Source organism: Lotus japonicus, chromosome 5 (genome assembly GCF_012489685.1).
Source record: "Lotus japonicus ecotype B-129 chromosome 5, LjGifu_v1.2".
Classification (NCBI taxonomy): Eukaryota; Viridiplantae; Streptophyta; class Magnoliopsida; order Fabales; family Fabaceae; genus Lotus; species Lotus japonicus.
Genome location: NC_080045.1, coordinates 48,232,298 through 48,257,241, shown reverse-complemented (window position 1 = coordinate 48,257,241; position 24,944 = coordinate 48,232,298). Strand labels below are relative to the sequence as shown.

The 24,944-nt window shown below is 35.4% G+C and overlaps 2 protein-coding genes across 5 annotated transcripts; both read left to right on the top strand.

The window, feature by feature from the left end:
• Window positions 1-2,863: 2,863 nt before the first annotated feature.
• On the top strand, window positions 2,864-13,901 carry LOC130717597 (serine/threonine protein phosphatase 2A regulatory subunit B''beta-like). The gene is made up of 13 exons (XM_057567894.1): window positions 2,864-3,583; window positions 6,818-7,060; window positions 7,183-7,288; window positions 7,398-7,497; window positions 8,302-8,407; window positions 8,531-8,621; window positions 9,010-9,151; window positions 10,012-10,159; window positions 10,526-10,635; window positions 12,070-12,226; window positions 12,331-12,456; window positions 12,550-12,700; window positions 13,524-13,901. The coding sequence occupies exons 1-12, from the start codon at window positions 3,434-3,436 to the stop codon at window positions 12,688-12,690; spliced, it is 1,620 nt and encodes a 539-aa protein (XP_057423877.1). The 5' UTR covers window positions 2,864-3,433; the 3' UTR covers window positions 12,691-12,700; window positions 13,524-13,901.
• Window positions 13,902-16,088: 2,187 nt separating this feature from the next.
• On the top strand, window positions 16,089-24,544 carry LOC130717358 (uncharacterized). 4 transcript variants are annotated; one of them, XM_057567564.1, is made up of 10 exons: window positions 16,089-16,219; window positions 16,621-16,700; window positions 17,168-17,876; window positions 18,433-19,732; window positions 20,428-20,647; window positions 20,790-20,996; window positions 22,216-22,389; window positions 23,275-23,463; window positions 23,558-23,671; window positions 24,017-24,544. In XM_057567564.1, exons 3-10 carry the CDS (start codon window positions 17,219-17,221, stop codon window positions 24,335-24,337), a joined length of 3,183 nt encoding a protein of 1,060 aa, XP_057423547.1. In that variant the 5' UTR covers window positions 16,089-16,219; window positions 16,621-16,700; window positions 17,168-17,218; the 3' UTR covers window positions 24,338-24,544. The 4 variants fall into 4 exon arrangements, with proteins under 4 accessions (XP_057423547.1, XP_057423546.1, XP_057423544.1 ...); XM_057567563.1 differs by having other exon boundaries at window positions 16,621-16,704; XM_057567561.1 differs by lacking the exon at window positions 16,089-16,219 and adding an exon at window positions 16,232-16,422.
• The last annotated feature ends 400 nt before the right edge of the window (window positions 24,545-24,944 follow it).

Here is a 24,944-nt window from a genome sequence, read left to right as displayed (position 1 = left end):
CGGAGCTTCAAACGAAGATTACACACGCGTATGCCCACTCTAATCGACGTTCCAAATCTTTCTTCAGAAGGAAGTTTCTGCATCCGAGGTCAAAACCATAAAGTGCATAAAGTGCATTTTAAAGCCGGTAAACATTAAAAACAAGCCTCGAAAACCAAAAATCATACTGATATTTCTTTGAAGAATTAGAAGATTCAGCGGGAAGAATATCGTGTCTAAAATGCGTTGGAATCAGTAGGAAAAATCGAAATCGCGAAATAAACATTTTCTCACGTTTTCAATTTCCTATATATAGGACTTCAAAAACTCAAAAAAATCACACCATCCCTTTTCATTTTCTTTGTTGGCCGTGGGTGAGCTTGAGGGAGAAAGGAGGAAGAGTTTTTTTCCGGTTCTTGCCTGATCGTTGCTCTGTTCGTTGCTACGGGTAGGCCTCAAGGTTCACAACTTCCATGCCCAACTTCTACTCACGAAGGTAAGGGTAACTCAGTTTAGAGCGTCTTTGAGTCTTGCCTTCTTTTATCGCATTGCATGCGTTTGAGATGAAGATGTTTATATTGATTGGCATTGGATTATGATTATTATGTTTGCAATGTTGTATGCTTGCTTATATTGACTGTTTCTGAGGCTTGTGCCAAATGTTTTCTGAAGGCTTCAGCTGAATGAACTTATTGAGACGTGTGTCTCCGTTTTCTGAGAGGCTTCGGCCGTTTACTGGTTTCTGTCATTACTGCTTTCTAGTTGATATGACAGGGTTATGTTTTTCAACACTGAATTATTGATTCATCGCTCAATAGAGCTTGATGTGTTTGTGCTGATATGGAATTGAGTTGACGTATATGCGGCGGTCAGGTGATTGTGTTCACCTGGTTGTCCTGCCTTGTGTGGCGATAAGCGGCAATGAGGTGATTGTGTTCACCCGGTTGTCCCGCCTTGTGTGGCGCAATAAGTGGCTGTCAGGTGATTGTGTTCACCTGGTTGTCCCGTCTTGTGTGACGTTTAAGTGGCTGTCAGGTGATTGTGTTCACCTGGTTGTCCCGTCTGTTGAGACGTTATTGATCGACTCATATTGTTGATTTTATTGTCATCTGATATGTTAAGTGGTTGATAGCTGAGTTAATCTATTTTGTTGAGGTTGTCGACATCTGAATTGATATTATATTGTTGAGGCTGTTGATATCTGAATTGATGTTATATTGTTGAGGTTTTTGATATCTGATTTGATGTCATATGTTAAGTTGTTGATATATGAGTGTAGTTATGTTGCTAGTTTATTTACCATGATAGGTAATTAAATTTGAATAGCATGATTTTCTCTTTCATACATGGTAATTGCATGGAGTTAACCCTTTCTATTTGCTATTTGTTGTTTGGGCGCTTAACGCTATTAGGCGATGGAGAGCCTTCCGCTGAAGCTTAGCTGTTCGAGTTGGAGACTGTGACCGTGGGCGGTCGAATAGAGGTGGATGAAACAGTTGCTTCTCCCTTTTTGGAGGACTATGTCTGAGTTTCTTTCTCCATCTGAAAACTCTGTTGTTTAAACCTTATCTTCGCCACTTGTCTAAGTGAGCGTACTTATTTTGGAAACCTGCTTACGATATTGTAAGGCACTATTATTATATGTCGGGAACGGGTTGTTTAATAAAGTCTATGTTATGTATTCAACTATGTTTAGTTGTTTCGAAAAGAGAAAAAATATATCGTGTTTTCTTAGGATTACGAAATAGTCCTTAGATTTGGTTAGGTAACTAATGTGATTCCTCAGTTGAGAAATTGGGGCGTTACAGTCGCTGCGCTACTGCGGCCGCCACCGCCTTACCACCACCACCACACTATCGTCGCCAACACCACAACCACCATCGCTGCCACCGCCGCCACCACCACCCTACCGCCACCGCCACCACCACCGCCCTACCGTCACCACAACCACCACCACCACCATAATCATCGCCACCACACACACCACAACCACCACCCTATCACCACCACCACCACCATTGCCTCCACCCTCCACCGTAGCCGCCACCTACCGTAGCCGCCACCTACCGCAGCCGCCACCGCCTTACCACCACCACCACCACCACCCTATCATCGCCACCACCACAACCACCATCGCTGCCACCACCACCACCAACCTATCTCCACTGTCACCACCACCGGCACCACCGTTATAATCACCTCCATATTTGATTTTTATTATATCATTATTCAATATTTCACTAAACATAAAATTGCATTAATTTAAATGATATTGTAAATTATACAGAGTATGACGAAACGCTGGATAGTATAAGAAAGTTATCAGGGCTTATACTATTAGGCCTAATACTATCAGGTCTTATACTATCAGACCTTATACTATACGTCGCACCAAACGGGTCCTCAGTCTGTCATTCCACTGTGAAAAAAAATCTTAATCAGATTATTTCCTATTTTAAATATCATTAAATTTAAAATTAATTATAAGCTAGCAAAATGAAATGATGTGATTATATGATTGTGTAAAACTTATTTACATTGTCAGTGCATATAAATTAATTTCAATGTTAATTATCTGTCTATTTCGTAACTAAAATTAGAAAACAATCGTGTATTGCGTTGACTACTTATTAGTGATAATAAAATTGTTACTATCTTTTCTTTAAATTCAAAATGAAAAGGTTTGTTTCTTATCATAATTTATTCAAAATTTTCTGTTTTCTATTAAAAACCATAAATTATACCTTGAAAAACAGATTTATCTATTTTTCCCACCTGAAAAAAATTCAAAATTATTCCTGAAAGTGAAGAAACCCTTTTCATTAAGCTTTGCAATTGCAATCACTCACAAAACCAAACTCACTCTCAGTTGGTACAGTGCGTGTACACACACAAACACAACACATAAATACAAACTCTCTACTCCTATTATTGCCTCTTTTCCTTCATCATCACCACCAATTCCATTCCCTCTTTGCTACTATTTCTTTTTCAAACCTCCAAACCAAACAGGGTTTTTCTCTTCTCTTCTTTTTCTTTCTCTTCTCTTCTCTTTTTTATTTTTTTAATTTTCATTTTTTTCACACTCGAATTTTCTTCTCTTCTCACATCGAAAACTTCCCCTTTTTGATTCTCTGCAAAATCACTTTTTGCCTCTCCCAGAATCAAATTCCCTGGAATTCCAATTCTGGGTCGTGTTTGTTTTCTTCAAAGACTCAAACGAGACGAAGCAAAACGATCCTACTGGTTCTTCTTCTCTCGTAGTTCGTGGATACCCGTGATTGTTTTTGGCTGAAAGCTGCTTATTTGGTTACTGGTTTTTGCTAACCCAAGCGGTAGAAGATGGTTAGAGTGAAGAATCAGAGTGATTGTTGAAGTAGTGAGGTTTAGGGTTTTTGGTGGGGTTGTGGTTGAATTAGGGTTTAGGGTGCATGAGAGGTAGAATTGTGCTGTGATGGATGTGGAGGGAACTGGGGAGTTGGTGCCTTTGGACCCAGATATGTTGCAGCTTCAGGAAGTGTCTCCTATTGCACTCAAATCGAATCCTTATGTTGCTGAGGAGCTTTTCTCACAGTGGCTTTCGCTTCCGGATACGTGTCGCCTGGTACTTGCATAATTGATTTGAACTGCCCCAATTATACTTTTCCATGAATGAATGATGTTTTTGCTATTGACTTGAGTAATGGAGATGTTGCCAAGAGAGGTGGCATATATATGTTTTTATATTTCGAATCGAAAGGGATTTCCTTTTGTTGCATGAGGTTTTCATTTAGAAATTTGAACTAAAATGTGACCTGTGATGTAAGTTTGAAAAGGGAAATAAAACCGAAACAATTTTAAAGACAGAAAACTTCTATAGAAGAAAATAATCCTTTGTATGATGATTGAGTTTGAATCCATAGTCTGTTATAAACTTATCATTTTTATGATCCTATCAATCCTGTTGGCTACATGATTGTAACCAAAACAGCATTTGTAATCATCTACTGCTCTGGCTGTTCTTTTATGTTCATTTTAACTACCATGTTGAGAATGAGTTATAGTTTAGGAATTACAGTGCTTTTGCTGATATACTTTCATGCTAGATCTAATGAGGAGAAAAATTATAATGTTAAGGGCTTGTTTGTTTGAGAAAACACTTTATTTTATTTTCTGTTTTTACTCGTAGTTACTGTTGCCTTATCTTTACTTTGTTTGTTGTTTTTTTTTTTGTTGAGAATTATCAACTGCGTAGGAAATAAACATAAAAAAATAAAAAGAAAGTCCCACATTGGATGAAAAAGAAAGTGTTGAGCAGTATATGAGTGAAAAGACACATACACACATTTCCTTAAAGATGTGGTGTCCTTCACAAGTCAGGTTTAATCTTTGTCCAATTTGGCATGTAGAGATATATCCATTCCCCACCTTCTTGACACAACACTGAGAGGCCCCTGACGGCACAACAGCTTTGTATAGAAAATAATGAAACAATAATATGTTGTTTTAACTGTTTTCTATACAAGACTTCAACAATAGGAAAAATAGAAAAAAAAAATTATGATATTTTTTAATTATAAGTTAAAAAAAACCTTCTATCAAATTAAAAGGACCCTAAGCTTCTATCGGTAATTGGACACTGTACATGGTTGTATCAATGTCATGAATGACGGATAGTGATTCATGGTAGCAAGCCAAAAATCCCACCATAACAATATGGCAGATGGCATCACAACCTATGGCTGATGCATGATGACTGTAATTAACACGGAAAGATACTAAAGAAACTTCACTACAGTGAAATTCATTTAATGAGATTCACTTGCCATGAGTAGAATCATTGACTACAAACAAATAGACACATTTCAGTGTACAATGGAGAGAAGAACAAAGCATCTTAGAGAGGAATACCATCGAACGAAGACGATAGAGTCACCAAACAGAGGTTGAGAACAAAGAGGAATAAAGGGGACTAAAACAGTAGAGTAATAGAGATATGCAAAACAGAGTAGGAGGTAGATGAAGGAATAAAGAGACTCACAATGGGGAAATATGGAGTAGAAAATGAAGGAATAGAGAGATGGGTCACCAAAGAAAATTGCAGTTTCATTCACCAGCGATGGGCCATATAGAGATGTGTAAGGCGAGTTTGACGTTAGGTGGCAAATGCGATGTGCAGTAGAAATGAGCTTGACTGAGATGGTAGAGGAGATCAGGAGATGGGCCATTTCACACATTGGGTGTAAAATAGGTTTGGATTGCACATTTTATTTTCCCTATTTTTAAAGTGGTTTTCAGTTTTCACCACTATAGCCTAACCTCCATGACCTCCACATCTGCGATTGAAACAGCGACCACCTTGTGAAAGCCACCATGCCATAGCCTTAGAATGGCATTTTCCCAAAAAGAAAAAAATAAGACCATACTATGCCTCCGTGGCACCGCCATTTGAACAACACTTAACATAAACCATGGTACTAGCATTTATTGATTGCTAATAGGCAATGTTCTTATGAGCTGTTCCTAGTGATGATGCTTTGGTGTGTATGCAGAATATCTCAAACAGGGTCATTTACATCCCTAATTTGTGGTGAAAAATTAAAACTAAATTGAATTATTTAAGAGTTGCTGAATATAAGTTTTAATGGGGACTTTGCTTTAGTTCTGGAGGAGTAAACCATTATAAAAACAGATTTTTAAAAGCACACAGAAGTTGCATATTTTAAGAAACTTCTCTAGTTTAAATATCATGCAAATAATAATTATGAGTAATGACTTAACTAGAGAATGGTATTGGTCCATGTCAACAACACAAGAGGAAAACCAGCACTGTAACAATGGTAGATATAATGACTACTAAAAATATGTTGTTTTAGCTCAGTATTGAAAAAACTGATACTGAAAGTGTGGGGATTTACTAACTGGTGTTTTCTTCAATTTATCAGTATTAGATTAGAGGACACATTGCTTTTTGCAATTTACCTTCGCACATCCAAAAACTATTCAGAAAAATGAAAGTTGAGTCTTATGTGTTACCTGAAAGATAATTGTTGGCCTGGATTCAGTATTAATGAAAAATTTGACCTTTATGCTTATTTAATAAAATAAATAATTCTATAACAGATAGATTAGTTTCTACTTTCTTATAACAGGGATGAATATTCCTTGTTTCCCTTTCTCTCTGCTTCCTTTCTTAAATATTCTCATGCATTGTCGTAGAAGTGGTTCAACTCTCTTACATAATTCACGTATGGCTGAACTTTGAATTATGTGATTTTCTAGTTTAAATGTTTTGTGAGACTCACTTGCGACCAATATCATGAACTGCTCAATATTATATTTCTAACACGCCCATTCATGCAAGCATACACAACATCCAAGTTCTTCTATCTTGTGTCAACTTGAAATTCAACTTTTGTTATTAGAAATAGGGGTGGCTAAGATCAAACTCTAGATCGATTAGTCATAGTGGCTACCAGGCTATGAACTGATTATCTGACAAGCTTAAATTATTGATTGAGGACATATAAATAGTTTTATATTATATTTCTTACAAGTTGGAAATGGCATTTTGTTCTTAATTCTTTAAATGGATGTCATAAAAATTTAAATAGCCATATAACAAGAATAAGCTTTCTCATGAGTGGTGTGAATTTAACTATATAGTTTCAAAATTATGCAGTGCTAGGACCAGAGATATTTTAATCTATTTTCAAATTTCCCTCCCAGTTCCCCTCTCTAAAACATCACCATTTTGTTGTTTGTTGTTTATTTGTTTTAATTCTTCTAGCTGTATTTTTTATATCTTTCTTTCAAGGTGCATCTGTTTAATTTTTTTATTGTTGCTATATTAACGCAGGTTAAGTCATTGCTTGCTGATGCAAAGGCAGGAGCTCCATTTAGTGCTCTTGAGAACTTAACAAATACAAACGCTCTTTCAAGCAACCCATTACCGAACTTATTTCCTGCTGGGAGTACACCACCACTTTCCCCACGCAGTTCATCTGGTTCGCCACGTACCATGAAACAGAGAACTAGTCCTTCTTCATTAGGTTCTCCACTAAAATTAGTCCGTGAACCTGCAAGGGAAATCATTCCTCAGGTATTTGTTATTGTCTAATGTCTTATTCTTTGTACTGTTTTCTCTAAACTTTTTTTTGGCATGTCTAGAAAGGAGTCATTCTTTGTTTTACAGTAATTAGCATTACTTTGATGTGCTTGCAGTTCTACTTCAAAAATGGTCCTCCTCCTCCAAGTGAACTAAAAGAGCATTTCCTGTTTCAAATTGAGAGTCGATTCTATGGTCATTTGGATGGTCTGAAACTACATGGTGAGAACATGATATCTGTGGGTTTAAAAGTTCTATGTTCTCAATTATGTCATGCTCGTCTGGAGAAATATTAGTTGTTATTAATTAGTATTTGTATTCTATTTTGCAGAATTTAAGGCTGTTACAAAAGAGATCTGTAAACTTCCCTCATTTTTCTCCACTGCTCTTTTCAAAAAGATTGATATTAGTTTTACTGGAACCATAACTAGGTACCAACTTTCTTATTGGATAATTCTATACAGACAGATTGTTGCATCAGATGAAGCATTCTGAATTTTTCTTTGATTTACCTCTTAATTTTGTATATAATATTATGTCTTCTACATTTTATATGTAAAATATTAGAAAAATTGAGCTGCCAGATGTTTGCAGCTGCAATGATCTTGAGCTTTTGAAAAGTGATTAGTTTCTGGATGAATGGGTTATGCTACTTGGTGGTTGGGAGTTGGGACTGTTATGAATTTTAGTTTCATACTACTTTTTTCATTTTCCTCAAAAGAAAGAATTTTTTTTAACCTTAGATCAAGCCAGTTAGGTGGGTTGACTAGAAGGAAGAGGGTCTGGTTGTCAGGAGTAGAGGGAAACATAGTAAAACTATAGTCCTAATTATTGTGTAGCCGTAGAGGTAAATAATCTATTTGTAAACTTAAGATATGCCATAACATAATTGCGTAGCCGTAGACTAATTCATGTAGCCAATCCCATGTAGTGAGAAAAGGCTTGGTTGTTGTTGTTTTCATTTTTCTTTCTTACATTCTTTTTAGATGAACTGCTGTTGTTATTTTCAACATTGGTAGAGCAAATATCATCCCCACTTTTCCTCTGTGATTTTTATCATGATTCCTATTCTGTCTTTTATCTTAGTGGACCATGTCTGGCTTTCGTAGAGAAAGGGAAGGGTAGCAGATTAGATATCATGATTTAATAAGAAGCTGTTTGGGCACCACATTTGATCTTGGTGAAAATCCCTGTTGTGTTGAATTAATGCCTCTACATTTTAACCTATATTGTAGGGATCAATTTATTGACTATTGGATTCGGGGAAACATGTTAGCTATGGATTTACCCACACAAATATATACCATACTGAAGCAACCACATCGATCATACCTTGTACAGGTTTGCCTGCCATACCCTTACTCCTAAGTATTTTGTTATTTGTTATCTCTCAACTTGAACTACGAAGGGCTTAATGAAATGTTATATATTAGGATGCATTTATGTTTTCTATGTTGGGTGTAGGATGATTTCAAACCTATATTGAGGGAACTATTGTCCACTCATCCTGGATTGGAGTTTTTGCAAAACACGCCTGAATTTCAGGAAAGATATGGTATGATCATATTCTTTGGATTGACAACTTTTTTGTTTTTTTTTCAAGTCTGAATTTTATTTCTAGTGCTTCTTTTAAAAACAACTTAGTTTACCCACCACATCCATTACATGTGTACTTTTTCCCTATGTATTACTTGTGTAGGGGGATAAACTTTTTTGTATTACGTTATAATCTAATTATAATTGGGGATTTGGGGATTTAATTGCAGTCATAGAATTGCCATATATGTCTTTGGAATTTGACTTACTAGAATTTGAAAATAAGAACTTCAACGTTTAAACCTATTTTCTTGTTTACCATTCTTTTTCTACATACACATATATTTTATGTTATTGAAAATGTTCTCAGGCTATTCCTTACTGCTGCATGTTTTGTCCTAAAACAGCTGAGACTGTCATCCATAGAATATTTTACTACATGAACAGATCAGGAAATGGCCGACTTACCCTGAGGGAGTTGAAACGTGGGAACCTAATTGAAGCCATGCTGCATGTAGATGAGGAAGAGGATATTAACAAAGTTCTGAGGTAAAGGCTTTTAGCTGAAAATATGTGAAAAATCAACTAGACTTTTGATTGAAAGCATGCCGTTGCTGTCTTTGGAATATCCTTCTACTATTTGTTGGCACAAACTCCTGCAAAATAATGCCTTTGCCAAGAGAAGTCGATGATCTTGATCCTTGCCATTCTTGGATCGTTTTTTTCTCTCTCTATTGAACCAAACAAGAGGAAAGTTGATTTTTTGTCTCATTTTCTGTACTTCTATTTTCTGTTTATCAGAATACATATAAATCTAACTGACTGTAGCCTAACAGAAATCTAACTAACTGAACTGACTTGACAGCTCGTACTCTATCTGAATAATAGAACTCTAGGTACTATCTCCATTCTATACCATATCAATATTTGATGCTAAGAGATAACCACAAATACACGAGCAACTTCCTTTGTGCTTGGTCTTGTGTTCAAACTTGAGTCATATTGGTGTATATAGTCTTCTCTGTAGTCTGGACAATACATGAAGTTTCTGCCATCTAGCAGTTTTGCTGCCAGAAGTCAGTATCTGCTTGTGTCAGCTGAGTCAGTCAGTATCTGTTGGTTATTCTGTTAGAATATTTTATTCGTTGGTTAATGGATATTGTTTGTGAACCAGTTCTATCTTCTATGTACCTAACAGTATGAGGCTTCAAGTAAGTAAAATAAACTCAACAAGCTTCTCTTCCTTCTCTCATTTTCTGTTACATTCTATTTAATTGTCTGATATTTATCGAGTCATTTGATCCCAAAAATGTTGCTAGCCCATGATTAACTTCGGTTTCCAATTTGCTTATCCCTATAAAAATTAAATTTTATTTTTATTTGCTTCATAAATTTTTACGTAATTTCAGGTACTTCTCATATGAGCATTTTTATGTCATTTACTGCAAATTTTGGGAGCTCGATGCAGATCATGACTTTTTGATTGATAGAGAGAACCTTATTAAATATGGGAACCATTCTCTTACATATCGGATTGTTGATAGAATTTTTTCCCAGGTCTGTTGATATTCATTTTTGTGAATGTACTGAGTTAATTTTTTTTTAATCTTTTTTATCTAAGTTGTGTCACTTGTGTGTTTTTACATATCCACCTCAAACTTTGTTGGATTTGATTTGCTTTTAGTTTAAATTATTTAATTGGATACTTTTACCCTTATTAGTTTATCATAGGGTTAACAATGTAAATTACTGAACAAGTTCCATTCATTTTTAAGGTGCTCAAATTTTGAATTTGGTTTGCAAATCAGTTCATATTCTTTTGTTTGATAATGAGTTCTGAATATTGGAATTGATTCCTTGATTAATAAAATCAGTTCTATATTTTAATTTTTTTTTTACTTGTATATGCTTAAACTGTGCCAGGTCTCAAGGAAATTCACCAGTAAAGTTGAAGGGAAGATGAATTATGAGGATTTTGTTCATTTCATACTTGCAGAGGAAGATAAATCATCTCAACCCAGTCTGGAATACTGGTATACTACCAGACCTTCTCAAATACTGGGGATCCTTTTAGGAGCATGGAAAACCATGTCTTTACTTACATATAGCAACTTCGATTTATGCTGAAATTTTTCTAATAATAATATGGAAAATGTTGGTGTCAGACTCGTTGGGTCTAAAGATAAAAGTTCCCTATCATGTATTTTATAACTGTTGAGATCCCACATCTTCTAGGTATATGACCAAAGTAGAGCTTATACATGCTTGGGAAATCCTCACCTCATGAGCTAGTTTTTTGGTTTGAGTTATTTTCCAGTGCAATCTACTTCTTGGCCATGTGGCTTTTACAGTGCAATAAAAAATTGTTCTATAATAGCCACGCTCCAGATGTCCAATTTTGAATGTGGCGGGGGGTGGTGAGACTTTAGATCCCTCGCCAACTAGAGATTTGACCAAAGTAGAGCTTGTAACGGTTTGTGCAATAATCACCGGATGAGCTAGTTTTTTGGGGAGTTAGGCTTATCACAAATTTAAGAGTGACATTTTTAGTACAAACATCGTTTTACACAACATAGGTACTTCATTAGTGGTTCTTTCCCTGAGCTCTTTTGTTACATTGGATCCATATTTTTTATGCTCTTTTATATTGTTATTGTTCGGTTATTAATTTTATTAAATCAGGACTCTTTTTAACAAGCCGTCTTATGCAAGAGTCCATTGCAAGCGTGGACAATGTACATGCTCAACTGTCATGTGCTGAAATTTAACCATTTCTTTATTTGAATAATGGTGCAATGAGGATCAAACTCTAGGCGACTTGGTCATAAGGTTTTGATACCTTTGTCATGAACTAACTATCCCAAAAGCTGAAGCTGTTGGGCACATGAATGAATTGTATTTATATTTCTAACAGTAAGCATTTACATTGAAACAAACAACTCGAGTCATTAGTGATATTTGGGACATTCTAATGTATTGACTCTTTCTTATGCCATGTTGAATTAATATTAATTTCTCCTTGGTGAATAATGATAGTTTTGTATACTTGATGCTCTCTTTTCATCTATTCCTTACTGTTCATAGTTTCATACATGGAAAGCTGATGTTTTCTTAGCTTTAACCTAATACTATATCTGTTTATCTATATATTTTTATATTTATCTAGTTATAATAATACACCAAAGTTTGGCTTTCGTGTGAATAAACAGCAAACCACCATAATATCTAACAACTTCAACATTCATGGCAATGGCATCCTTTAATTTAATCATCCCCTCACTTGCATGGGCTAAATGTTTTAGATTAGTTGGAGCTTCCTGCTTAGTTTTTGGAATTCACTGTTGTTCTTGTCTGTAGATTCATTGTCTGGGACACATAATTCGAATTTCATTTGCTGCAATTTCTTTTCCAAATTCCTCAGCTTTGAAATAGAAACTCAAGATTTTTTTATTTTTTTATTCGTGTAGGTTCAAATGCATTGATTTGGATGGAAATGGAATACTGACATCAAATGAAATGCAGTTCTTTTATGAGGAGCAGTTGCATCGGATGGAGTGCATGGCCCAAGAGCCAGTGCTTTTTGAAGATATATTATGTCAAATAGTTGATATGATCGGACCAGAGGTCTCTCCTTTGTTCTTGTTCTTACATCTTTGGTTCTTTTTTATTTTTCTTTTCTTGGTTCAGTTTCATTCCTCTGCAGCATAGTAACTGTCCTATGTGTGCAGAATGATGGATATATCACATTACGAGATGTAAAAGGCAGCAAACTTTCTGGAAATGTCTTCAACATTCTTTTCAATCTCAACAAGTTTATTTCTTTTGAGACTCGGGATCCGTTTCTCATACGTCAGGTAGACGCAAGTTTTAGACCCTACTTCACTATCAGTGAAGGCTCTTAGCAAATATTTGTTGATAAATTCTGATTCCGATGGCATGTTGTCTAGGAACGCGAGGATCCAAATATGACAGAGTGGGATCGTTTTGCGCATAGAGAGTATATTAGGCTTTCTATGGAAGAAGATGGTGAAGATATGTCAAATGCCAGTGGAGATGTCTGGGAAGAATCACTTGAGGCCCCATTCTGAAATTAATTAGGTATGTTGAGTAATGCTATATATTTAATTAATTTTGTGTAAGCATCAATGTTAGTTACAATATTTTAGATTTAATTTTTCCTCCAATATCCACCTTTTGTTATAACATCTAGCACCTTCACTTGAGTTCATTGTCCTAATATTGAAGGGGACTTACTCTATTGTGCAAAATTCAGGTTAATTGTGAAACACTCATTATTATTGTCATCATATATTTTAGTCAAAGTTTAAATTTCAAATATAAAAGTCATATTTCTCTGCCTAATTAGTTCCTTAGGTTTTGAGGAGAGTTGGTTTTGAAATAAACTTGGAGCCTCTTACTGAGTTGCAAGAATTCAACCCTTAACCCCCTCCAATACTCACAACTTAATTAAGTGCATATTTGGAGACACAATAGAAGCCTTCCCTTAGCTTTTATGGCCACATGAGGGGTCTTACTTCTTTCATAACCCAATTTTTCCACCCATGCCAGTTCAATCATACTACCAGAAATTAATTTTGAGAAATAATTCGGTTCTCGAAATAAATTTCAGAAGTGATCGAGGGTGATGTGGGTGGAAAGAAGGGATGATGCTTAAACTAACTAATCCCCTTACATGAGATGATATGTTTAGAGTATAAAACCATTCTTGGACTATATGTGTTTGAAGTTTTGAACCCATCTTTGGGCTGTTTTATAGCCTTAAGTACTTCTTGTGTGTGACCTTATTTTCGATTGCGTTATGAATCTTAATTTCTATGACAAAACATTGTATATCTTTATAAAAATACATATGCCATTTATTGCATTTGTTGTTTGACCTAAATGGATGCTGCAACTGCAGGTAAATGGAAGGCAATGGATGCATGTGCTTCTAAGAATCTGTGCACTCTAACCCTTGAATATGCAAGCGGTATAACATTTGAAGAGGCTTTGGCTGTAAATGTCTAATGGTGGTTTCTCTTTAAATCTGTTTAGCAAGAAACTAAGAACAGCAACAGGGTACTAGCAGGTGCAGATTATTTGTTCTTGTTCATATACTTTTTTTTTAGAATTATCCGTAATTTCTGTAAAAAATCCTTGAAGTCTTTTTTTTTTTCACCTCTGAGTTTTCATTTTTTTTCCTTTACAAATTTTATAATGGTTAATTGTATTAAACTTTCGATGTGTTTCGTTTGTTTATTATAGTGAAGAGAAAATGCCATATCATCGTTAACCTAGAGATCTGTATCTTCTGTTATAAGGGCTGGGGAGAAATATATTGATTTAGTTTAAAAACTCACTGTCGAGATATGGATGATAAGGGAAAAGAAAACAAAAGGGGAAAAATTGAAAGAAAAATAAAGAAAGTAAATGAATATTTTAGTTGAGTTACAAAAAAATGGTTGAAAAACTAATTAGAAAATTGAACCGAATAGTGAAAACCTTAAAGTTGATAATTTTTATTAGATTGGATTTAAATTTGAAAACCAAATCAATTCAATTTATACAATTTTTTTTTATAAGGAAATATTAGTTGTTAATTGTTAGTAAACTAGTTCATTCGCCAGGATTTGAACCTATGGCTTTTCACCTTATAAATCTTTTATACAAAATATTTGCTCCATCAACCGGACCATACGCCTCTTGAAATTAGCTCGCAGATACCGATCACCTTCATAGAAAGTACATCTCTTTCCATCACAGCGAAATCTGCTGGTTGACGTTTCTCAATGAATGTTGATTCACTCTGATCAATACGGGAAAGCAACTCCAAGACATACATGTCAATTGATAAGGGGCTGGCATGATCATCCCCAAATCCAGTACTGACTATTGGTCATGATAGTATAACTTAGCATGTTTGCGTCTGGCTGCACCACTTCACAAATACCCCTTGGAGTCAACAACTCTTTGCGCAAGAAATAGTTGATGCACTAATTGGATATTCTCCATTTAATCTACGGGGCTGCACACAGAGTGCCAGATAATAATATGCCCCCCTCATTTCCATACCTTGGACTTATCAGGACAAACAACCCAGTGTTAGATTCTCCAACTTCGGAATCACCAAACCCAACCCTATAAAAGGTGGGGTTAATAAACCACAAGGTACACATTCGAGTGATTGTTCGTTCTGTTTGACAATCTCTCCCTTTAGATTAATCAAATTCAATCTCTAAACATCCATAAAAACAGGCACTCGACGCTTAAGAAAAACATAACCTCTTCTTTTTTAACTTAAGAACGTCTAACAAATTAGAATATGAAATACATTAATGGTTCATTTTTAGAAGATTTGATATGAATATTTTTTCAAAAATATTATTAGATTTAGATTTTGTAAAATTAATTTCTCATTTGTTTTATATTCACCACGTCCGACCAATAAGGTAAGTGTCGTGGTTCAACACTTCGTCCATTAAGCAAATGGTTGATTATTCAAATCCCAACTTTTGTGAATAAAAAAAACTCATTGCACTACAACATTTTTGGCCTTTTACCACGGTTTATATAATAATGATATATATACACCTCATTTTTTAAACACTTCATTTTCACCTTTTTTTTTTATTTCTATCTCTCTCATTTTATCATCTATCACATCTCATACTTTCTCTCTCTTACTTTTTCTTTTCTTTCTATCTCTCTCCTCCTTCCACCTCTCTTCACCTTAAAGAGAGGTGTGAAGATAACATTATTCCGGCTTATATAATACCACACATGAGAAACAGTGGCTCTAGAAATTTCAACCACGGTTTATTGAGAAGTGTATGCCACGGTTTATATTTCTAGGAATTGGTAAGCCTCTATTTCTTAGTGCTCTAACTGTGGGTGATGAACTAATCTCACAACTACCCTGGAGATACTTTGGTTAAGAAAACAAATTCGCCAAATGAGTGAATGAGTGGTTGATTCAAGTAGTACATGTTTGATTCATCTATTTATGAGAGAGGTAGTTCCGCTAAAATGTAGATGTTCTTGACAAGAATGCTTATTATTTATTTATTTTTTTAGATCGGAAAAATTTAAATTCTTTTTCTAAGGAATGATCCGTAGACATTCTTCTCCCAAACCATTTAAGTTTAGTTCTTACCACTTGAACTATCATTTGACTACTTAAGATTAAATAAGATAGATTGATAAAGTTTCACGTGAATTTTGTTTAAATTGTATGCATTATCTATTAAATAAATGAAACACAATAAATATTTATGAGGAAAAGCGATAAAATATAAACTTTATGATAATACTGATAATAGTAATAATGTAATATATATCATGTTAGATGTGAAAGTAGACAGATCATATAGATAGATTGATACCTTAACCACTATCTAGGGAACATTGAAATACGCGGTAAATACTAAATTAATAAATAGTATTGGATATTGTGAATGAATGAATGATGAATGTGATGAGTGTGGGACCATACCATACTATAGTGTAGAAAATGAAAGTCTTGACTCAGCGATATCATCATTCAGCTGTCACTTTCTAATCTAACAATCATCTCTCTGTTCTGCGAACGACACGCTTTTCTTTCTTTCTTTCTTTCTGGTATTTTCATTCTCATTATTCCCCCCTTTTACTTTTCCCATTTCTCAGTTTTCCACCATTTCAATTCACATTGTTCTCAATCAATCATTCCAATTCAATCGCCATCATCACCAACCATTTTTCTCAAATGGCTTCCACTACTCTGCATCAATCTCCTTCTACCCAATTCATCCCTCATTTCCATTGATCTCATTTCATTCCATGTTAGCTTCTTTATCTGATCCTCCTTCTGGGTTTTGCATTGCATTGTGTTAATCATGTTAATCAATCAACTGCTTTACTTAATTGCTTAATTGTTTATTTATGTTCTTGTTTTCCAGCACTTTGATCTTTGTTATAGGCTTATTTCTAGCTCAATTGAGCTTTCTCAAGTTTATTAACTGTTTCTTTATGCATTTCAGCTACCATTTAGCTGTTTCTTCTACAATCTGGAAGGATAACACCCTCTCTCTCTGAGCTCCTTCTTTCTTACCTCATTCCAGTAGGTAGCTTTTGTCTCTTCCCCTAAACTATTTTGTCATTGATGTGCTTGTTCTGACTTGAATTTTCATTCATTAATTGAAAAAAAAGGAAGAATTAGTCTAACTCATTGTTTTTATTTGTATTTTATTTCATGTTTGGTGTTAGGAATATATCTTCAATCAGAAAAATACATTATCAATTGGCTTCAGAATTCATTTTGGGTTTGGTTATTCCTGGCATTATTCTTTTTTTTCCTTTTCTTTTTAATATATTAATAAGGAAACATTCTCAAGTTCTAATCTAATACACCTCTTTAAGTCACAGCTGGCTGTTTTCCACCTCCTTTTGTCAATCACATTTTAAATTACTCAATCACTTGCTATTTTTGAAGTTTGTTCTTTTCTTACTATATTAACCAGTTACATATCTTAGGGGATACATCATTTTTCTCTAATTTTTGTTCTGTGTTTATGTTTCATCATCTAGACTGATCAACCAGCATACCATCAAGAATAGCACTTGTAATTTTTTGTGGAGATGGTTCTGGGAATAAGATCAAAGAGTAGAAAGAGTGTATCAACCCAAGTTAACTACACCATCCATGTTCAGGAGATCAATCCATGGCCCCCTTCACAATCACTAAGGTCTGCTAAATCTCTATTTCTGCAATGGGAAAATGGTGATCAGAATTCTGGGTCTCTGAACTCAAGTGCTGGCGATGGAAAAATCGAGTTTAATGAAGCTTTCAACCTCTCAGTACTTTTGTGGAGAGAAGCATCCAAGAAAGAGAAACACCGTGAAAATTTCCAGAAGAATTGTCTAGAGTTTCACTTGTATGACAAGAACGTAAAGAGTCAACTCTTGGGATCAGCCACAATAAACCTTGCAGATTTTGGGACCATTAAGGAAACTAAAGCCATAAGCATTCCATTGAACTGCAAAAAGAGTTTCAGGAGCTCGACACAACCATTTCTTTATGTTACTATTCAGCCATTTGATATAGAGTGTTCCAGCTCATCGCCAAATAGCAACTTGTCAAAAGAATTGTCACTAGACAAGGAAGAAAGTGAATCTGTATCACAGTCGCTTAAAGATGATGATGATATTGCAATTGCCTCTTTTACCGACGATGAGGATGATGACATTCCTTCAAATGCATCACAGACTATCAGATCAGCTGCAGAGATTACCAGAGGTTTGCTCCCTCAGTCCCTCTAAGCGAATAATGTAAAAGAATTATTTATCTTCTGATTGTGCGTAATAAAAATGGATAGAATCATTGTCTCATTTTCGGAGGGATTACTTTCTACATATTATGACATCTCTTTTGGTATGCATATATTCATTGATCCTATAAATCAAAACACTTGTTGTGTTTAGTGTATGCTGCATTGCTGCTGCAATTCATGTTCTGGTTATCTTGTTATATTCAAGAGATGGGGGGATGACTTTGTCCTAAATTTGTTTTCTCAATGGCACATTTGCATATGTACGATTGGTTTATAACTATCAATTTTGCTCATGCATAAAATGATCAATTAGATGAACTCTAAATGTGTTGATAGGTAGTCCTTTTTAAATCGTAAGTAGATATCTAGTGAAGAAACTAGATAGAACTATGCGGACACATTATAGATTATGTAGTTTTCCATTGGTTATCTGATCTCTAGAGTCTAGATCAATAATATTTTATGAAGAAATACACTTTTTTAGTTCTGTCATGTTAATAGCCTATTGTCATTTGATTTCAGACAGCGCCAAAATCAGCGAAAGAGAAACTAAGAGATCTAATGGACAATTTGTTCTACCCTCAGAGAGTACTACTTCTAGCTCACTTGGAAACACAAAGGTTGAAGCATCCCCAGAGGCCAATGGCATCAAATCTCCCTCTTCATCTGCAGTTCTGTACTCAAATATGGGAAATGCTGCAAATGACAGGTCTTCTTTGCATAAAATTTCGAAGGAAAGTGTCAAAGCTGATGTTGCAAGTTCTGAAGTTCGAGAACGCATTCAACAATCCCGTGGGACAAATATCACAAAGGGGGGTACACCCAAAGTCATATCTCCAGCTTCATTCATTTCATCAAGTATGAAACCAAACTTTGAAAGATCTTCCCAATCTCAAATGACTCCTGAGAATAGCATGATTCTAGAAGATAGCTCACAAGATCAGATATATAATAAAGATTATACTGAGCAAGTTAGCAGTGTTTTTAACACTGGAGTTATGGAGGAGAAAGAGAAAAAGGATGTGAGAAGAAAAGAAAGAGAACAGTTTACAATGAGGAGTAAATCAAACTTCGAAAGGTCTTCCCGTTCTCAAATGACTCCTGATAATAGCATGACTCAAGAAGATAGCTCAAAAGACCAGATATATAATAAAGATTGTACTGAGAAAGTTAGCAGTGTTTCTAACACTGGAGTTATGGAGGAGAAAGAGAAAAAGGACATGAGAAGAAAAGGACGACAACAGTTTACAATGAGGAATGACATTTCAGAAAACGACCTTGTTAATAATTTTTCTGATGATGATTCTACAATGAAGGAGAAATTAAATAGTGCTGCTCTTCTGCGAAGGAAAAAATCACATGTTCGTCCGACAAAAGTTTTGGTGAATGATAATGCAGAGGATGTGAGAAATAAGTCTACATTAAAATCTTCTGAAAGCTATGGGCAGGTCAGTAGGACTCAGACCCTAGATCATGAAGCAAAGGATGTTAATGATTTGAATAGTATTCATCTTGGTACTGCATCTCATGAGAACAATAAAGTGACTGGTAGCTTTATTAATGGTAATACTGAGTTGAAGGCTGAAGTTGAAAGGCTTAGAGAAGAGCTGAGAGAAGCTGCTGCTCTTGAAGCTTCAATGTACTCAGTAATTGCTGAACATGGTAGCTCATCAAATAAGGTCCATGCACCTGCTCGGCGCCTTTCTAGATTCTACTTCCATTCTTGTAGAGTTGGCTCCCCTGCTACGATAGCTAGTGCAGCTCAGAGTGCTGTCTCAGGATTTGTTTTGGTTTCTAAAGCATGTGGAAATGATGTTCCAAGGTATATAGAAATTGATTTCATAACTTTCCTAACTATGCTTAAGTATAACTAAAGGTTTTTTTTTTCTTCTTCTTATGGATCTAAATTTCAAAAAATTGTCATTGATAAAAGCTGAATCTAAGAGTATAACTATCTTTCTGTCCTGACATATAGAGTAAATATTCTTTTTATGATAAAATCTACTAAAGAATTTTCTTGTCATTTGATGTTTGGACATAAAAAGAAGAAGATTGAGAATGATTTGGGAGGGGATGAAGTTGGAGAAGTGTTAGGGGGAAGATGACTGAGACCCACCAAAGGTGGTCTGTTGATTTGAGGAAAAGACCAACAGAGACTCCAGTAAGGAAAATGGGTCGAATCGATTAATTAGATTAGGTGGAAGAAGAAACTTATGGACAAACAATTTCTATGCGTAGTCTTCAGATAAATTGAACATGTAATTATTTTTCCAGAAGTTTCTCTAAAGTTCTCAGAGGCTTCAATTTATAAATGTATTTTTTAGTGAATGTTTGGCTTTCTTTAGATAACAAACTTCAGTTGTTCAATATAGTCAATCCCAATTAAAAATTTTCGTTGTTGTGTCTATTCAAGTTTGGTTGATTTAACATCATTTTTTAAAAGATATCTCCGTACTTTTCATATCGTGCATACATGTTGTAACAGTTCTTACTTTGCTGTTTATTTACCATGAATAGGTTGACATTCTGGTTTTCAAATTTAATACTTCTAAGAGCAATTGTGAGCAAAGGAGTTGAAAATAAATACCTGGGTGATGGTCCATGCATCAACAGTGAATATGATGAAAATGCAGAAAATCATTTACATAGCTGGCAGGATCCAAAGACATTTTTAGTTGCATTGGAAAAGGTTGAAGCGTGGATATTCTCTCGAATTGTTGAGTCTGTGTGGTGGCAGGTTAAACCACAACCCTTCATTTGTCCTCTTTTTTTTCTTCTCATTATTCTGCTTCTTTTATCACCTCTCATAAAACTTTCATTTGAAACCGAGTGCCGTTGTGCTTTTTGCTGATACTTTTTTTGGTGTTTGTTGTCCCCAGACTCTGACCCCATATATGCAGTCTGCCGCTGCTAAGAGCTCTAGCTCAAGGAAAATATATGGGAAGAGATTTCATATAGGTGATCAAGATCAAGGAAGCTTTTCTATTGATTTATGGAAAAGAGCTTTCAAGGATGCATGTGACAGGCTTTGTCCTCTTCGAGCTGGAGGGCATGAATGTGGCTGCTTACCTGTGATAGCTAGATCGGTATGATTTAGCATTAATATTTGTTGATGCAAGTGTCGCAATGCTGAGTTCACACTCATAGGTTCTTTTTATACATGTATATGGATGTAGATATATATGTGTAACATAATATGTTAAGACATCAGCTTTGTGTCTTAATCTCTTCGATGTTTAAGCAGTATCTTGGAATGTTTGAAGTTATGGTTAGTGGATATTTATTTAAAGTTACAAAATTATTTATTCTCTCTAGTCTCTATTTTTGTTTTTATTTTTTTAAAAGGGCATTGATGTACTTGTGAAGAGGCTAGAAACACCAGCGAAACCATAAGGTGCTAGAGAGATAATAAGGAAAGATAATAGGTTGGAGAAAACATTAAAGCAACTTCTTCCTGTACTTTTTGAAGATGGTGGCATCTTAGTCTTGCTCCTCTCTCTCTCTCTCTGTTTATTGTTATACTTTTTAGAACTTAGCTAAGCCAAACCTAAGAGCATCATAATTTTGTTTCTCTCTTTTGTCATTGACAATCAAATGATCGGGATATGTGATAGGTTTTCTGTCCATGGTTCATGTTTTTTGTTGGATTTTATCCTGATTGGTTTTTTATAGTTGACTATTTGTACTTCATTATACATCGTGGATGATGATGAACATCATAATAGAGTGCATTAGCATCCTGTTTTTCCTTGAACCTTTTCGTTATTGTTACAGAGAAAATTTAAAAAGAAAAAAAACACTTTTGGGCTGACAGTTGACATCCTAAGCTTCTGGTTGAGTTGATTCTTATCATGACATCAAACCTCTTTGGCCATGGCCTCAATCCTTGCTATGCCTACTCTTCATATAAATTGAGTTTGTACATAAGGTGTGGTTTGCCTATGCTTTGACTTTTGATCTCAAACGGCCTTTGCATCAGAAGACCCTGCTCGTTAGAGATATAAACCTTTGTTGGAGTTGAATTTGGGTTTACTTGATTCTTGACAGTTTAGAGAAACTGATAGGACATCTGAGTTCTATCAGAAACATAGGCTTTTTTCATCTGTTCATCGTTCTTAACATTTTATTTACTTCTGGTTAATAGTTTGTGTATGTGGAATTGGTTATATCATTGGTTTATTTTTGAAAAGTTGGACAGATTATGTACATATTCATGTCTCTTAATCATAATATGGGCTACAGGTTCCTATCTTTTACAAAAATGGAAATGCAGCCTGATTGAAATAGAAAATTCTTGTGTGGTAGGTGATGGAGCAGTTGGTTAATAGACTTGATGTGGCCATGTTCAATGCTATTCTTCGGGAATCCGCTGAAGAGATGCCCACGGATCCTATATCTGATCCCATTAGTGATTCTAAGGTTCTTCCTATTCCAGCTGGAAAATCGAGCTTTGGGGCTGGTGCGCAACTAAAGAATGCTGTGAGTGTTGATACCTTCTCATTGTGTTCCTTCTTTCTTCTTTTTTACAAAAAAGAAAGATTGATCATAATCTTTTGTTGTGGGTTCTCTATCCGTAATGTTTCATGCACCACTTTGTATATTTTTCACTGCTAGGCATGCTTCCTCTGCACCCACAACAATATGCATCATGGTGACTTTGAGGAAGTATGCTAGCCGATCAGATATGTGAATTACTCCTTACATTGTCCTTGTTAATTTGTAACATGATGGCCTTATGAGTTGTTCAATTAGTGATGCTCTATGTTAGCGCATGTTGGGCAATGAAGTGCTGATAGGAAGAAAAAATAAAAAGAAAATGAATGTAGGAGAAATGAGCAAGCTGAGGCAGATGAGTGCATGCACAAGAAAACTAAGAGCAGGAATGAATCAGTCCGTGAGAAAGTTTTACCAGTATCGTGAATGGAATCTCACTTAGTTGATTTGATCACCTGAGAAGAAGACCAATGGGGGATTCGGTGAGAAAAGTGGATCAAATAAACATTAGTCCAATTAAAATGGTTGGACACACGGTAGAAAATCACGTGAAACCAAAATCATGGCAGACAGAAGCAAAGGCTAAGGTAAGTTGCTTTTGTACACCATGATTTTGACTCACTTTTGGTTTTCTTCCGTGTATTCAAACATGCACTGAAAAGGGTGGGGAAAGACCTAAGAAAACTTGAAAACACCATTTAGAAAGACCTTCCTGTAAATGGTGTTACTGAAACTTTGGTTTTTTATAAAGCTTAATGTAATTGATGTACCATGTACCCAACCTTACCTAGTTAGATACATTTGTTTGTAATTCCATGAAGAATTTGCAACGTTTGTTCGCGAGGGTAACTTTTCATTATCTGTACTCAGATTGGTGACTGGTCAAGGTGGCTCTCAGATTTGTTTGGCATTGATGATAGTGACTCTCATGAAGATAGCAATGAAAATGACGGCCCAAAATATGAATCATCCTTCAAACCTTTCCCCCTTCTTAACTCATTAAGCGATCTGATGATGCTTCCTTCCGAAATGCTTGCAGATGGGTCTATGAGAAAAGAGGTTGGACCAAACTTCTTATTTGTTGACTTGAGTTTTTATTTTAAATTTTTGGGAAACTAAATCTGATTTTTATTATATCAAAAATATTGTACAGGTGTGTCCTAGATTTGGTGTATCATTGATAAAACGAGTTGTTGACAATTTTGTCCCCGATGAGTTCTCCCCTGCGCCTATTCCAGATGCTGTTCTTGAGGCCCTGGACAATGAGGTTGGTTAATTTTTAGCATGCTTTTTCTTCCGTAGTTAATATAAACATTAACTGTGGTGTGGTCAATGAATCATTGCAATGTCTACTCTGTGTTTGCCTAAAACACTGTTTTAGCACCTCCCCGTTTAAGACAGGGGAAAAAGATTTTGCTCCTCTAAAAGAGTATAAAGCAAGTCATCACAACCATCAATAGTGATTACATACTTTGACAAAGCTACTCAATCAATGACTCTGATGACTTACTTTAGCCTCTAAAGTGAGTCGGACCCAAAAAAAGGGAATTGAAGGAAATGATTTGATTTATTTAATTTATTTTAATTGGGGGTTGGATTTTCTTGATTTTAGGATATTCAGGACGATGAAGGGTCCATCACAAGCTTTCCATGCAGTGCTGGTTCCACATTCTATGAACCACCTCCAGCTCGTTCAGTTGTGGGCATGCTGAAAGAAGTGGGAACCCAAAATTCACTAAGAAGTGGGTCATTTGTGCTCAAAAAATTATATACCAGTGATGATGAACTTGATGAATTAGATTCACCCCTTTCTGCTCTTGGCATGGATGACTCTTCACTTGGATCAATGAAAAAGTTTGCAGTAGGAAAAGGAGGTCGTAAGGTTGTTCGATATGAGCTTTTGCGAGAAGTATGGAAAAGTAGCAGTGAATGATATATTTTGATGATGGTTTTATTCTTGATCTTGTGTATATGTGTATTTACAATTTAGCTTAGTGTATTCAGCGTTTGTTTTGTTGTTTTGATTTGTTTTTTGAAATAATAATCTTGTACCTTATATGACGTCTGGGTGAATGAATTTTATCTCATTATACAAGTATCCACACACAATGTCAAATTTGGTTCCACTATTTCACTTGGATTCTTGTGATTTACTGGGATGATGGAAGAAACTTTTGAAAATTAAATGACCACAAAATGTTCTCTATCATTATCATTCACTTTTAAGTTTAATTTTTTCGTGCCTAACTATTATATCTTTCTCTTCTAACCTCCATTCACCTCTTTATAATTTTATAATAGTACCAAATTATAAAATTCTAACTTGTGAGCTGATGGTGCTGTCAGTGAAGTTGTTGGAGCCTGATGGCATTCTGACTAGGGTGAGGAGTGTCATCCTAATGGGGAAAAGACTAGGCATGGAATGAAATACGACTGCACATATTGCAGCTTAGATCAATACACGCAGGTCTCCAGAGGAAAGCATGGGGTTTGGGCGTTGCGTTGGTTTTTTGCCGTCTTTAAGCGTTGCAAGTTTTTTG